Source organism: Paramormyrops kingsleyae, chromosome 5, assembly GCF_048594095.1.
Source record: "Paramormyrops kingsleyae isolate MSU_618 chromosome 5, PKINGS_0.4, whole genome shotgun sequence".
NCBI lineage: Eukaryota > Metazoa > Chordata > Actinopteri > Osteoglossiformes > Mormyridae > Paramormyrops > Paramormyrops kingsleyae.
This window is the reverse complement of record NC_132801.1, coordinates 40,599,806-40,612,874: the sequence shown is the minus strand read 5'-3', so window position 1 is coordinate 40,612,874 and position 13,069 is coordinate 40,599,806. Positions and strand designations below refer to the sequence as shown.

The window sequence follows — 13,069 nt, the reverse complement described above, 5'->3', positions numbered from 1 at the left end:
TTGGGGGCGGCGATGTTAAGACGGAAGCGGAATTGGGAGTTACGTCAATCTGCAGCAGCACTGGATCGTTTATGGCACACTGCTTGCCTGGTCACAGCCTCCAGAGAGCAAGAGTTCCAGAAGTTCACCTGCGCTCCAGAGACATTTCATAGTTATTATCTTATGTGCCCCTCTCTTTTTGGTAGTTAATTTTCCTGTCCGCGATTACGGGTGTGCGTGTATGACGTTCAGTAAGTAATGTTTTCTATACTTTTAATGTAGTTGATTTCTTTCTGTATGCGCAGTATCGGTGTAGTGTTACTACATTGCGTATATGGCAGCTTGTTGGATTTACATGCCCTGTTATCGTTGATGTAGCAATTTGTCATGTGTCAGCATTTGTATGTGGTAATTATAATTTGTTATTGCTATTAATCAAGTTAAAGGAGCACCTCCAACTTGTTATATAGTTCATTGGTGATCCTTTGGTGCCATCTTGTGGACGTGTTTGAAACTGCCATAATTCGCTTACCTTTTCCAGAATGTGCAGTCGTTATTCCCTTTATTGGTTTATTTCAGAACCACGCGCACATATTGGACTGGATGGTGCCTATTGTTAGTTGCTGTGCTGTAACCACAGAATTACAAGTAAAAACCTTAACCCCACCTTGGCTGTGATCCCAGTGCTCTGACCGGCACTTTTCTGAGAACACTACCTCATCCACACTGTAAAATCTAATTAGTTGACCTTACTTAAAAAAAGTATGTAAACTCGTTGCCTCAAAAAAATTAAGCAAAGTAATCTTAAGATTAGTGAGTTATAAAAGCTTGCTCATTGTAAGTGTGCAGTACTAAATCAAGTAGTACAACCAAAAAAAAATAAATTAAGTTCATGTAACTTAATAGCTATGCTTAGTGTTAACTAATTTTTTAATTTTGTGTGGACTGCTTGATACAAATTTAACCCTACTTAGGATTACTAAACACCTATAACTTACTACTCAATCATTTTTCAAGTTCACTTAAATTAAACTAACCAATTTCCCTGAATGGCTCCTTTTTACAGTGGCCCAGGTTTGGGTCCAATCTCTATCTCTATCATTTCTTATCTCTTTTAGCTATTACTATCTAATGAAGGCAAAAACACCACAAAAATATACTTTAAAAGAACACTCACTGGGTTGATTCAGCTACATTAAAACATTTATTTAAAAAAATAATAATTACATCATTGACAGATCTAGACTGAACAATAAATGTTTGACATTGTTATTACTTTTGATTACAATTCTCCAATATAAAATGTGTTTTATAACTAATGTAATAACCTTTCGATAATCAATAAAATTACTTTTCTCCATCCTCTTGTCATATTTAATATGTATTTTAAAGCTAATTCTAAAACTGCTCAGTGTGATCTATGTCTGTTAGGCTATTGTAATAACAATATGCATTAAATATATTATTCAGCCTCAAGTGTTCTGTTACCAAGTATTGGTTTCTTGTACATTCAAGTACAAAACAGCAGCCAAACAACAAACTTGTGGTTTGATTTGACTGTAGAACATGACATGGACAAGGCAAAAATAAAACCACATTTCCGTGAGCTAATTCCAAGCATGTAACAGTCTCACAATATTAAGTGTATTCAGTGCATGCAAAATCATTGCATTTCTGATCAAAACAAAGTACAACCAATGCTTGTGTGTCCCAAAGTGAGCATCAGTCCAAAGTTTAAACCAACACAAAGAAAAACATCACTCCTTGGGTTTTGTATTTGTACTACATTACAACTATTAAAAGTTACACAAATGTAAACAGGTCAACCTTGCTAGGTTTCTTTCTGACAACATTATCTAACAACAAGTCTTTCCAACACAAGGTAGTGCTATTTCCACCATTAGCATACCAGCATAACATGGTACAGACTTTAATGGATTTTTTTTTTTTTATTGAGATAAATTGACATAAACAATGACATAAACAAGCCAGCTCAGTTGCAAGAAAGCATCAAACTTTCTCTGATAAAAGGAGAACATTAATAGCAGCTTACAAAGTACCGTATCTGACAGCTATCTGACAGCTGATGGCTCTTTACTGGTCTAACCCAGACTGTTCTTCAGAGCTAACAATTTTGGTGGGAGGTTTTTCTTTCCCAGTCCAAGCATCACGGTCTGAATAAAGTTGAGTGTATTTGCCAGGCATTGTGGGTAATCCAAATGCAAAGCATAGGTAAGCCCAAATAACAGACAAACTGCCTGAGGCAAGTTTTTAATACGATCCATGACAATACCTCCCTCCAGAATGATGGCAGTGGAGATGGGCTGGAGGTCAACTGAACTTGCACCCTCATGAGGACTATCTTCACTGACAACTGTCAGCACACCAACAGTGATGCATTCTCGAGCCTCAACTTTCGCTGTATCCTACAAAGTTGCACACACATTCTTCAGCATGGACTTTATGCTCTTCTAAAACATTCATTTTTAGTGTTGAAAGTATTTGCTAGAGAATATGGATGTGTTCACACTGGATTGTTACAATATAGCCAACAAAATAAATCTGGTATGGTTAAACTAAAGCTATGGTCCACAAGGTCCATATATTCTTGAACAATGACACTGACTTTTCAACCTACTGTAGACTCCCGCTCCTTAGATTTAAAATGAATTCATGTGTACGTTTACTGTATGTTGCAAATTTCATTTTTATTTACTGCCTTTTTAAATACCTCTCAGATTAGCTGTGGAGGAATTGCTATACAAAATGCATCAATCACTGTACAAAATATATATTGTATATTGTGCAAACAGAATTACATCATCTATGTCAGCACAGATATAGTTCTATATTAATGCAGACCAAACTTTTTCTTATGTGCAAGTACTTACAGAGCATGTGTTGAAGAATTCACTGGAGTTGTCACCAAGTAAAATGGGAATGCCTTTGAGGACAACAGAGCGAAGTACTGTCACATCTGGTGTCTAATGATACACAGAGAGAGAAAATACCAGTTAGAGTAATTTGCAAGGCACAGGCACAAGTCAGACAGGAAATAGAATAGGTTGGTCTGGATCATAGGTTGGTCTGGATCATCTCATTTAGAACTTGATTGATGAACTATCATACAGATCAAAAGCAAAATGAACCAAACTTACCATCCAGCTCATGTGCTGCATCAGCTCACTGAGTTTCTGGCCAACAGTTCCCTTTTTTGTTTTGAAAAGTTCAATGAAACGCGGGACGTACTGGTCCAGAGCCTCAAAGAAGTCTCCCTCAAGATTCTTACTGGCGATTCTATTAAACTCAGCAAACACCTGAAAAAGCAGAGAGAGGGGTGGGTAGGGATGTAGAGATGGCAGAGGTGTTAACATTGCAACAAGTGTGTTTGGATTTCTAGCCACACACCTTAAATTTCTTTTTGATTGGAATTATTTTATTGGTTGAGACCAAAAATAGCTTACCTGTCTCTCTGTAAAGAGTGCTGGCCATCGTTCAACCATGTTCTGTACAGCAGGCTCCTTTTTTATAATTTCTTGTCTGCGTAGTGGGAATGACTGGTCCATCATTTGTGAGATGAGAGTGCCATTGGGTTGTTTTTTCTTCATTTCTTCCACAAGAACCTTTCTGGCATTTTCAAGGCTTGTTTCATCATGTCCTTCAGGTAAGTTAGGCAGGTAGTTTGCTTCACCTCTTTTTGGCCGTTTGATATTCTTGCTTGAGGATTCTCCTTCTGGATTGCCTTTACTTCTTTTGCCTCCATTGATTGCTACATCCTCAAATCCAGCTTTTCGAAGCTTTGTGCGATAATTGGCCATCTTGAATTTAAGGCTGTTTTTCCAGCCATACCATCCGTGTGGTCCAGGCTCAGTGAGGCAGGGGTGTTTGCTAATCAGTGCTTTTGCAACACTGATGAAGTCATCATCTTTAGGGTAAGCCTTGAAACTGTACATCGTCTCAGCAAGCTTTTCTAGTATGTCATGCTTCAGATCTCGTTGTAGAGTCATACGTGTTCCATCCTTCATAAAGGCAAGATCTGCCTGTCTGAGTCTATACTCAACATCAACTGAGAAATTGGGTATGTCAAACAACTCTGGCCACTGTTGTCTGAGCAATGGTGATGCTCTTCCAGTCGACAGGATTTCAGTGTCTGCTGTGCTGAACTCAGCGTCTGATGTTGTGGTGGGTGATGACAATGCGGTTAAATGGAGAGTCACAAGAGGGATGATTTTGAGCGTAGCTCTTTCAGGTAAATCAGTTATTTCAGTCAAATTGCAGAGGGCATTATGGAAGTCTTGATCTTCATACTGCAGTTTAAAGTCATACTGCAGTGACAGTTTATCCACCAGTTGCACTTTTAACTCTTCAATGGACTGTGGTCTCTTATTCAAAGTCAACTTCCTTATATCATCTTCAGTGATGATGACTCTTAGCAACAACCTTTGGTCCATTTTGATGTTTGATTCACTTAGCACAATATGTAACGTTTAAGTGTTACAAGATGCTTGTCTCCAACTCTGTAAAGTGAAAGAGGGATAACATCATTCAGTTCAGACAACTGGGTAACAGAGAAGGTGGGCAAATGGCTACTACAGAGCTTGTATGCTCTAAGATGCTCATTATACCATGATGTCATGAGTCTGCAGACAAATATTATGTCTGTATTGATCACCACAATCTTTGCTATTTGTCTGAAATCTGGTAGCCCTGAGCACGATCCAATGGAAATGACCATATCAGCACTGTACTTAATGCCATCTATGCAAACAGAAGCTGCTACAAGGACTGTGTTCTGGTAGTTATTCCTGAGATAGAGACAGTTCTTCACATTTTCAGGAAATGAAGCAACCAGTACAGACTTCACTCTGTTAATTTCAACAGATGGCTTGAAAAAGGAGGTAGCAGCTAAATGGAAGGCTATCATATGCTGGTGTCTGAGAGCTAAAGTAAGGGGTATATTCTTGAAGTTGTGAACGTGACGCACAACTTTCTTGAAGAACTTGTGTTTGCCTTCAAAACGCATTGTCCACACATCACACAATGGACCAAAAGTTTGAATTAGTTCAGGGTAGTGCTCAATGTAGTGGTGCTTTGGTCGTAGCTTCTCGCTTGGGAAAACCTTCTGAAATATATCTCTATGTTCTGCAATCTTGCAGTCAAGAAAGCACACTGACTCCTCTGAGAAACTTGCAGACACTGACAATTCCACTACATCCTTTAAGGTCATTAAAACCTCCCAGGTTTCATCCCCCTCAGGAATATGATGACCTATCAGTAGTGGCAGAAGGCGGAGGAGTGTCCAATTTTCATGACCATTTCCTCCAATTGTTGCTTTGGAAGCAAAGTTCTTTGCGATGAGCTGAGGTTGGTTTGTTCTGTCTGAAAATGTATATGGAAATTGTTTAATAGCCACATTCAGGGTTTCACGTGAGAAGTATCCCTTTGATATTAGTGCCTTCAAGCATAAGGCCAATTCAGACGGAACAACACCCTCCAGAAGATCATGCAAAACGTCTGGCGGATAACCATTGACAACCTCATCAGTTTCAGGGGCACTATCCTCAGGTTGAATACTTATATTAGGTGGAGGTTCCGCAAGTACATTATGTGACACAATTTCAGGTTTGAATGCCATCTTATTGTGGTCTTGATGTTCTTTGCTTTTATGGGCATTAAAGGTTGAATAAACATTGCTCTGAAAGTTACAGCCTTTATATGGACAAGAAACCTTCAAATGTCTTCGTAAATGGGTAAAAAAGTCAGCTTCAGTGCCAGGCTCCACAAAGTTACACAGCTGACAATGGAAAGCAGTTTCACCCACGTTTCCTAGGTCCTTTTGAGTGTGCCGTGTTGATAAGTGAACTTTTAGTGCATTGAAAGATTTAAATGTGTACAGGCACTCATTATGAAGGCACGGTAGAGGTGATATTCGAGTGTAGCACCCATGTTTTAAGCGGTAATGCTTAAGTAAGAAGCCCCTCTTTTCAGCACAAAATGTGCAGTACTTACACGTCCACTGCATAGGAAGCTTTTTGTCTTCTCGAAAAATCTGAAAAGAAAGAAAAGATCATTTTAGCATTAAGCCCAGCAAAATAGAAAGGAAAAAACAAAAACACTAACAAAACAATTCATTCAGTTTTTTTAAGATTCTGCATCTTAAAAATCTGAATGAATTGTTTTCTATTTTTTTTTTTTAAATACTCAAAAATGTGAAAAATTAAACACTATAAAGAATTATTTTCCAGGAAAAAAATGGAGCTGCAGCCTGAAGGATGGGGCGGGGCGAGATGTGGGCGGAGCAAGATGTCACGCAATTACCATATAAGGATAAATACAAATGCCCTAGCTCTATCCCGCCCCACCATCAACGTCATCACACCCATATATGGTAATTGCGTAACATCTCGCTCCGCCCACATCTCGCCTCACCCCGCCCCATCCCGCAGACTGCAGCAAGGTGTACTTGAGCAGCGCAAAAGTCTTATTGTGTAATGGCGGTTATGTCCTTAAACCAGGGGTGGGCGACTCTGGTCTTGGAGGGCCGGTGTCCAGCACAGTTTCCTCAAACACATTCACTAAACCTGACAATTAATTGGCGAGGTGAACCAGTCGTTTCTGAGCAGGGAAATCGCCAAAACGTGCTGGACCACGGCCCTCCAGGACCAGAGTTGCCCACCCCTGCCTTAAACAGAAATAAAATACTCAAAACACTTCGATTATCAGTATAAACCATTATAAAAAATGTCTAGATCATACATACTATATGTTTATAGTATATGTTTCTCTCTTATGTTTTGAGGTAAGGCCGCTTAAAATTAATAAATTGTTTTACATGACTCAAACTTCTAAAATATTGGTGAGTCGGGGATTTTATATTTTTAGCGAAAAGACGAACGGCAACAGAGATATACTAAAACTAGAAAATTAAACTTTAATTTGTCAGTATCTCAACATTTTAAACTCAACAGTTCAAACAATTACAAGAAAAGAGAAACCTTCAAAACAAAGTGTTTAATGGTCTTGCCACAGAATGGCCCAATAAAAGCGTCCTCCTGACAATAGCAAAACAGCAAATATAAAATATAAAAAAAATCGAGGCGGCACCAAAAAATTGAGGCGGGCGGCTATGTAAAACAATTTATTAATTTTAAGTGGCCTAATAAAAACGACGATGTTCGCGCGTGCATGCCATATCTCCATTCTCAGTAGTCAACGGAGTCGCTTACTAGCTAACTTCTACGTCAGCTAATGCCAGCCAAACAAACCTTTCATGAGACGTTTTAAATGTATATATAAGCATTTATATTGTAAATGCGCACTAATGGCTACAATAGCCATATTATTTACAAATTTGAGGCTTTGATAAACTGGATGATGTAATCAGCTTGGCAAATGGCAGTCTGCAGATTTTTCCCCCTTTCACTAAACAAGAAAGTTAGGATGTTATTACATTTTATTATCACAAATTCAAAAGTACATTAAAATGTTAGGGACTCACATTTCTATCTTCCTCTGTTATTCGGCGGGAAATCGAATCAGATATGGAGCACTCCGCTTCAATCACGTAGTCGGTAGTCAGGTCCAGTCAAAAAATACTCCACCGCTGGAAGTAGTCCACTGATGTTTTCTGTTGTGTAAATAGTTTGGTTGTCTCTTATGCAATTACCTTTATCTTTAAACTTTATACTCCGTGGATAGCTGGTTAATTCCACCTTTTAATATTATTATTATCGTTTTGATAATATTTCCGTACGTCTTATTCAGCTTCTCTGCACTTCATTGATATCAAGTCCTCGTACCCATTGTGTTTGCTTTTTTTTTCCCAACTTAAATTAAATGATACATTCAGACTTGTTCTGATGTTCTGCCTTGTGAATGCCGTGCCTGTTCATGGAAACTCTCAAACCGCAGTAATGTAAAAAGTACAATATTTCCCTCTGAAATATATATTGGAATATAATACAGTGGTACCTCGGTTCTCAAACTCACTAGAACTCGAATTTCTTGAAAGTCGAACAAACTAGTCTGACCTAGAACTCGATCTGAATATCAGGAGTTGAACCGTGAACGCTGACCTAATATAAATTGTACGAGCCAGGAAATGAGTATGGAATGCCTTCTTCACAGACTGGGGTGCGTTTCTCGAACAACGACGGAAGTTAGCATTAACGATGCATCGTACTATGGTAGTTCAAACTAACCAACATCCGACCAACGACTGTTTCTCGAAACCGTCGTACCACAGTTGTTCGAACCACGTTAGTTAGTTAGTTAGGACTTATGTAGTTGGAACTACAGTGGTTCCAGCGCTGATTGGTCAGACTCACGGCTAACCTACCGTAGTTTAAACCACAGTGGTTCCAGCGCCGATTGGTCAGACTCACGGCAAGTCGTGCGCAACAACTAACAACGCACTTTCACAGCCGGTCGCGTACAAACACTCGCGAACTGTGTAAAATATATAATAATCACACACACACATGTATATTTATTTGTGACATCAATTTCTGTCAGTCACATAACGCCAATAAAATTAAAATTAGCAATCGCGGAAAAATAATGCGACGCTCCTTCGAGTCCTTGGAGTGATAAACAGAATAACTTTTATTCCGACGTTGTCGCTTACAGAATATTGTTATACTGGCTGACTGGAATACACAGGTGTGTGTAATAACCAAACATTACAGACGTAATTTCCCGAGAACAAAGGCATGGATTCCTATCTGGCCGCTGTAGTGTCATTCTGCTAACATTACCCACCCCTGTGCTAATTAATACTTTGCAGTCTGAGATTTGCTCACTACAGACAGTTACCGTACTTATGACCAGAGACCCACACAACAATTACGTTTCAAACTACATTTTCAGACAACTTCACATTATATGTGATCGTAGAGCTAAATTATTTCTTATTAGGTATTAAAGATTATTAAATTTCTTACTTACACGGTGACTATACCGTTATTGCACTGTATTTTCCACCATCGCTGACGATTTTACATATAACTACGCTTCTAACTACAGCTCGTGAGCTGTAGTTCGAACTACACAACTTAACGACAGTGTTTGCGAACGTTCGTTCGAACTATGGTTTCGAGAAACACCTGCGTCGTTCAACGATACATCGCACCACGTAAGTCCGCAGTATCGTTACCTATGTAGTTTGAACTATGGTTTCGAGAAACACCTGCGTCGTACTTACATAGTTTGAACCACGCAAGTTGCTAACGTAGGTAGCAACGATGGTTTCGAGAAACGCACCCCTGGACGATTAACCAAATAAAGCAGAGCAACATTACAGTAATTAGAGAATTAGATGTCATTTATGTAATTAGAGCATTTATGTCATTTATTTAAACTTTATTTTACCAGGTAAATTAACTAAAACCAGTTCTCACTGCTTTACGTGATATTCGGGAGAAATAGCAGATTACGCATCGAAACTGCCTGGGATACAAATGTCATGAATGTAACTAAACTCTTCAGCCAATAAAGACAAAGGTGTGTCATCACAGAGGCGGTTCCAGTTTGTGCAGCCGGGTGAGAGGTCGCAATGCATCTAACCGTAATGTATTGCGTCAGGATCAGAATGCGTTGCTTTAAGCCGGTGCTGTAAGCAAGTCGAACGCACCCAATGACCGGGCTGGGGAAACAAACGAAACGCGGACTTAAAATACAGAGGACTAATGACAACAACCAGAAACAGCTGATCACATGGGGATCCCACACAAGGTTAACGAGGGGGCGTGGCACACGGAAGGAGCGGACGATCGGGGGTGCGTTTCTCGAACAACGACGAAAGTTAGCATTAACGATGCATCGTACTATGGTAGTTCAAACTAACCAACATCCGACCAACGACTGTTTCTCGAAACCGTCGTACCACAGTTGTCCGAACCACGGGTGCGTTTCTCGAACAACGACGAAAGTTAGCATTAACGATGCATCGTACTATGGTAGTTCAAACTAACCAACATCCGACCAACGACTGTTTCTCGAAACCGTCGTACCACAGTTGTCCGAACCACGTTAGTTACTTAGTTAGTTAGGACTTATGTAGTTGGAACTACAGTGGTTCCAGCGCTGATTGGTCAGACTCACGGCTAACCTACCGTAGTTTAAACCACAATGGTTCCAGCGCTGATTGGTCAGACTCACGGCAAGTCGTGCGCAACAACTAACAACGCACTTTCACAGCCGGTCGCTTACAAACACTCGCGAACTGTGTAAAATATATAATAATCACACACACACACACACATGTATATTTATTTGTGACATCAATTTCTGTCAGTCACATAACGCCAATAAAATGAAAATTAGCAATCGCGGAAAAATAATGCGACGCTCCTTGGAGTGATAAACAGAATAACTTTTATTCCGACGTTGTCGCTTACAGAATATTGTTATACTGGCTGACTGGAATACACAGGTGTGTGTAATAACCAAACATTACAGACGTAATTTCCCGAGAACAAAGGCATGGATTCATATCTGGCCGCTGTAGTGTCATTCTGCTAACATTACCCACCCCTGTGCTAATTAATACTTTGCAGTCTGAGATTTGCTCACTAGACAGTTACCGTACTTATGACCAGAGACCCACACAACAATTACGTTTCAAACTACATTTTCAGACAACTTCACATTATATGTGATCGTAGAGCTAAATTATTTCTTATTAGGTATTAAAGATTATTAAATTTCTTACTTACACGGTGACTATACCCTTATTGCACTGTATTTTCCACCATCGCTGACGAATTTACATATAACTACGCTTCTAACTACAGCTCGTGAGCTGTAGTTCGAACTACACAACTTAACGACAGTGTTTGCGAACGTTCGTTCGAACTATGGTTTCGAGAAACACCTGCGTCGTTCAACGATACATCGCACCACGTAAGTCCGCAGTATCGTTACCTATGTAGTTCGAACTATGGTTTCGAGAAACACCTGCGTCGTACTTACATAGTTTGAACCACGCAAGTTGCTAACGTAGGTAGCAACGATGGTTTCGAGAAACGCACCCCACGTTAGTTAGTTAGTTAGGACTTATGTAGTTGGAACTACAGTGGTTCCAGCGCTGATTGGTCAGACTCACGGCTAACCTACCGTAGTTTAAACCACAATGGTTCCAGCGCTGATTGGTCAGACTCACGGCAAGTCGTGCGCGACAACTAACAACGCACTTTCACAGCCGGTCGCGTACAAACACTCGCGAACTGTGTAAAATATATAATAATCACACACACACATGTATATTTATTTGTGACATCAATTTCTGTCAGTCACATAACGCCAATAAAATTAAAATTAGCAATCGCGGAAAAATAATGAGACGCTCCTTGGAGTGATAAACAGAATAACTTTTATTCCGACGTTGTCGCTTACAGAATATTGTTATACTGGCTGACTGGAATACACAGGTGTGTGTAATAACCAAACATTACAGACGTAATTTCCCGAGAACAAAGGCATGGATTCCTATCTGGCCGCTGTAGTGTCATTCTGCTCTTACTGGATAAAATTAGCCACCCATGTGCTAATTAATACTTTGCAGTCTGAGATTTGCTCACTACAGACAGTTACCGTACTTATGACCAGAGACCCACATAACAATTACGTTTCAAACTACATTTTCAGACAACTTCACATTATATGTGATCGTAGAGCTAAATTATTTCTTATTAGGTATTAAGATTATTAAATTTCTTACTTACACGGTGACTATACCCTTATTGCACTGTATTTTCCACCATCGCTGACGAATTTACATATAACTACGCTTCTAACTACAGCTCCTGAGCTGTAGTTCGAACTACACAACTTAACGACAGTGTTTGCGAACGTTCGTTCGAACTATGGTTTCGAGACACACCTGCGTCGTTCAACGATACATCGCACCACGTAAGTCCGCAGTATCGTTACCTATGTAGTTTGAACTATGGTTTCGAGACACACCTGCGTCGTACTTACATAGTTTGAACCACGCAAGTTGCTAACGTAGGTAGCAACGATGGTTTCGAGAAACGCACCCCGGGGCAGGACTGGGGTAATGTTGGGATAAGATCTTTATTGTTTTGGAAGCCATTAAGAAAAAAATGCTCTTCTTGTTTTATCCAGTTCATTTTGTGTTTAAATGCAAATAAATAAATAAATAAATAAATTTTAAAAATTACATATTTAGGTGTAATTTTGGGGGGCCGGGAACCAATTAATTGGTTTTCCATTATTTCTTATGGGAAAAATTCGATCGGAACTCGAACTTTTTAGGATTCGATCCGGAGTCCGGAACGGATTAAGTTCGAGAACCGAGGTACCACTGTATATGAAATATATAGTGGAGTAAAAGTAGAAAGTAATATGAAAAGAAAAAAAGTAAGTAAAGTGATTAAAGTACGTTGTACAATAGTATTGAGCAAATGTACTTATAGCTGCATTCTGACACAGAAAAAAAGCACAGTTATCAAAAACTTACTTTTTCTAAATGAATCCAGCTCAAGTAGACTGAGCTGGTGAGATTTTTCAACCACAAATTACAAGTAACTTACTAAAAACGAGTGTTAATAGCAATTTGATAAAAACTGATTTAGGTCAATTTACTATTTTTAATTAAATACCATGTTTGCATTTACAGTGCAGAACCACGATTGCATTAGTCTACCTAATCCTCCCCCACACTCATAAATCACAATTTCCATGTTGTTTTTGACAAAACATGATTTGTGGAAAAATTCACAAATGTATTTACTCGCATATCGTCCCTTTTTTCACATATATGGCCAATGCCATAGCAATACATGGGCTAAATAAAAAATAAAATAAAAATGACATGAATTTAATTTGTAAATGAATTGTTGTCATACAGATTCAGTGTGATGCTTGCATGCTTTGGACTCATACGAAGTGCACAGACCTGACTCAGGAGGAAATACAGTCAATCACTAATAGCAGTAAATTGTAAACAGTAAATGGTTTTGTCAATACTATACAAATGCAATTTAACTGTTCTCACATGTGAAAGGAAATGTTTTCATTGTTTTGAAAAAGATTAAAAGTATTTCAAGAAAGGCACTGCACTATTATT

At 39.1% G+C, this 13,069-nt stretch overlaps 1 protein-coding gene across 2 annotated transcripts; it reads right to left on the bottom strand.

The window, feature by feature from the left end:
- Positions 1 to 1,175: 1,175 nt before the first annotated feature.
- Positions 1,176 to 9,244, bottom strand: LOC140590940 (uncharacterized). 2 transcript variants are annotated; one of them, XM_072712737.1, is made up of 6 exons: positions 7,478 to 9,244; positions 5,989 to 6,028; positions 3,444 to 4,496; positions 3,138 to 3,296; positions 2,871 to 2,963; positions 1,176 to 2,405 (listed from the first exon to the last, which is right to left on the bottom strand). In XM_072712737.1, exons 3-6 carry the CDS (start codon positions 4,428 to 4,430, stop codon positions 2,082 to 2,084), a joined length of 1,563 nt encoding a protein of 520 aa, XP_072568838.1. In that variant the 5' UTR covers positions 4,431 to 4,496; positions 5,989 to 6,028; positions 7,478 to 9,244; the 3' UTR covers positions 1,176 to 2,081. The 2 variants fall into 2 exon arrangements, with proteins under 2 accessions (XP_072568838.1, XP_072568839.1); XM_072712738.1 differs by lacking the exons at positions 5,989 to 6,028; positions 7,478 to 9,244 and having other exon boundaries at positions 3,444 to 4,832.
- Between the last annotated feature and the right edge of the window lie 3,825 nt (positions 9,245 to 13,069).